This window comes from Artemia sp. Qi Xiang Cuo, chromosome 13 (assembly GCF_049724085.1).
Source record: "Artemia sp. Qi Xiang Cuo chromosome 13, ASM4972408v1, whole genome shotgun sequence".
Taxonomy (NCBI): domain Eukaryota; kingdom Metazoa; phylum Arthropoda; class Branchiopoda; order Anostraca; family Artemiidae; genus Artemia; species Artemia sp. Qi Xiang Cuo.
Genome location: NC_142806.1, coordinates 14,749,161 through 14,751,306, shown reverse-complemented (window position 1 = coordinate 14,751,306; position 2,146 = coordinate 14,749,161). Strand labels below are relative to the sequence as shown.

General features: G+C 31.2%; 1 protein-coding gene across 1 annotated transcript; it reads right to left on the bottom strand.

Moving 5' to 3' along the window:
* Positions 1-621: 621 nt before the first annotated feature.
* On the bottom strand, positions 622-1,887 carry LOC148944996 (caspase-1-like). Its single transcript, XM_089098920.1, has one exon. The coding sequence runs from the start codon at positions 1,885-1,887 to the stop codon at positions 622-624; it is 1,266 nt and encodes a 421-aa protein (XP_088955046.1).
* Positions 1,888-2,146: the final 259 nt, after the last annotated feature.

The window sequence follows — 2,146 nt, the reverse complement described above, 5'->3', positions numbered from 1 at the left end:
TTCGTGGTAACGAACTCTAAGCAAGAAGCGACTTGCTTAAGTAGTAACCGAAAGTCTAAAAAACTAAATTTAGATACCGGTAGATACATCAAAAGAATCGGATCTTTATGCTGATCTGAAATATATAAGTTTCATCAAGTTTTGAACGGAAATTAGAAGGTACATTTTTATGAAGAGGGAGTCGGATTTCCAAGCATTATTAAAAAACGATCAGAAATTAAGTTAAAAAAACAAGGTTTTATAATTGAAAGTAAGGAGCAATACTAAAACTTAAAACCAACAGAAATTTTTACGCATATGAAGGGGTTCGTCCCCTAGTCAATACCTCAGTCTTTAGTACTTTTAGTACAAGTTTTTTTTAGTACTTTTTATTCTATTCTAATTAAATAGTCTTTAAGAAAAGAATTTGCCAAAACAATTGAAAATTAGCTTTTGTTTTTATCGCTATTCAAGAATTAAATTTGCTTTATTAAATCATGGCGTAATTCTGCTGGAAAGTAAGCAATTTAGTTCTTTTTTAGTTAATTTTTAGGATTTTTGTTATTTCAATATTTTTTCTTAGTATATACTTATATAAATTAAGTTTAAATATATTTTTTTTTACAAATTCTGGTATAAATTTCATTCGCTATAAATATTTAGATTTTTGCAGTGTTCCTTGTATAAATTCCTTAACCTCCATTTGTATAACCTCCATCTTGCTTTTTTGAAATGTTCACGATATTCTGTCATTGAGTTTGTGTTTAATTTGTCATCATTAAAATAAATCTTTTTGGTTAGAGTACTGTTATGCGTGGGAATCTGTTTGTTATTCAGCCATGAAGGGATATAATACAAAAAAAAATCCACACTTTTTTGTATTATAGATTCAAAATCGGTATTAGAATGTTCCTGTGCTATTGTCTCACAGAGGGCATTAATGTAATATACTGTTCCAAGCCTCGACAAGCGAAACGATGTCATTCCAGGTGACGTAGAATATGAAACGAGCAAATCTGGGATCTGTAATGATTGTGGTTGTGACTTGCCCCTACACATTTCGAAAATAAAAATTTTTGGTTTCCCTTTTAGCGTTTTGTTTTCTGAGATTGTCTTCCAGTACACATCTGCTGGGAGACTCTTATCATACGTTGTCAATTTATCTTTCCAACCGTGAGACATGGCTGCAAGGAAGAAGCAATCCGAATCTGAGAAGTCAGTTTTGGAATAGGTTTTAAGCACAGTTTTAACTTGTTCAATGCCAAGGTCAATAAAAACTTCAACGTTGAATCCTATAGCTTCTAAAACCATTCGTAAATATTCTACATCATTTTCTGTTCCGGTTCTTTGTTTATTCTTATGTTTAGCATATTGAACATGATTAAATATCAATGCTTTTCCTCTATTCAAGTTTGAAAAGTTGTATTGTTTCCTGTCATCATTTTTGCCAACCTCCAGCATTCTGTTTTTGTCTTTAGGGTTATTTTTTCCCTCAAACTTTTGTCTGCCCAAATGATTTTGAATATAAATAATATTGGATGTTTTCTCAATGTTTTCTCCGAAGTTTCCTTCCTGATCTTCTGTTTGTCGAACAACATTTTTTCTTTTCTTCTTCGACATATCGTCTTTGTTTTCGACATTTTGCTTTTCTAGCACTTGAGCTAGTTCAATGTCAAAAAACTTACTGTCTTTTACTCCATTTGGAGACACACCATTATTCTCATCGTTGACCATTTCAGAAACCCCAATAACTTCTGGCGTCTGATCTGGAGTCCATTCCTTACTTCTGTATCCTTCGCACTTTTCTATTCCCGAGGGTTGGTAGAAAATCTTCCCCATTTCGATTTGGCTGTATATATCAGTGTCCTTGTCATTTTTGTAAGTATTCTGTTGTTTACTTGAGACCATTTTTTTCAACATTAATATCTCTACCCATAAGATCACTTGTCAAGTGATTAGAATCTATCAACAAAACAAAATTAATTTAAAATTGTCTGATATTTTTTTAGTTTGAGTTAAAAAACTAAAATTATTGCTGGGACACCATAAATATTTTTGCATTTTACATAATAACCTTAGCGATTCTTAACTGAGTACTAAAATAAAATGAAAAATTGAATTTCTTTTCTATAGAAATATAACGCAAAAGATACGCACTTTAGAAGTT

What these genes read in the sequence shown, in the direction of transcription:
- LOC148944996 (XM_089098920.1), bottom strand. Translation starts at nt 1,887, where the DNA reads ATGGTCTCAAGTAAACAACAGAATACTTACAAAAATGACAAGGACACT.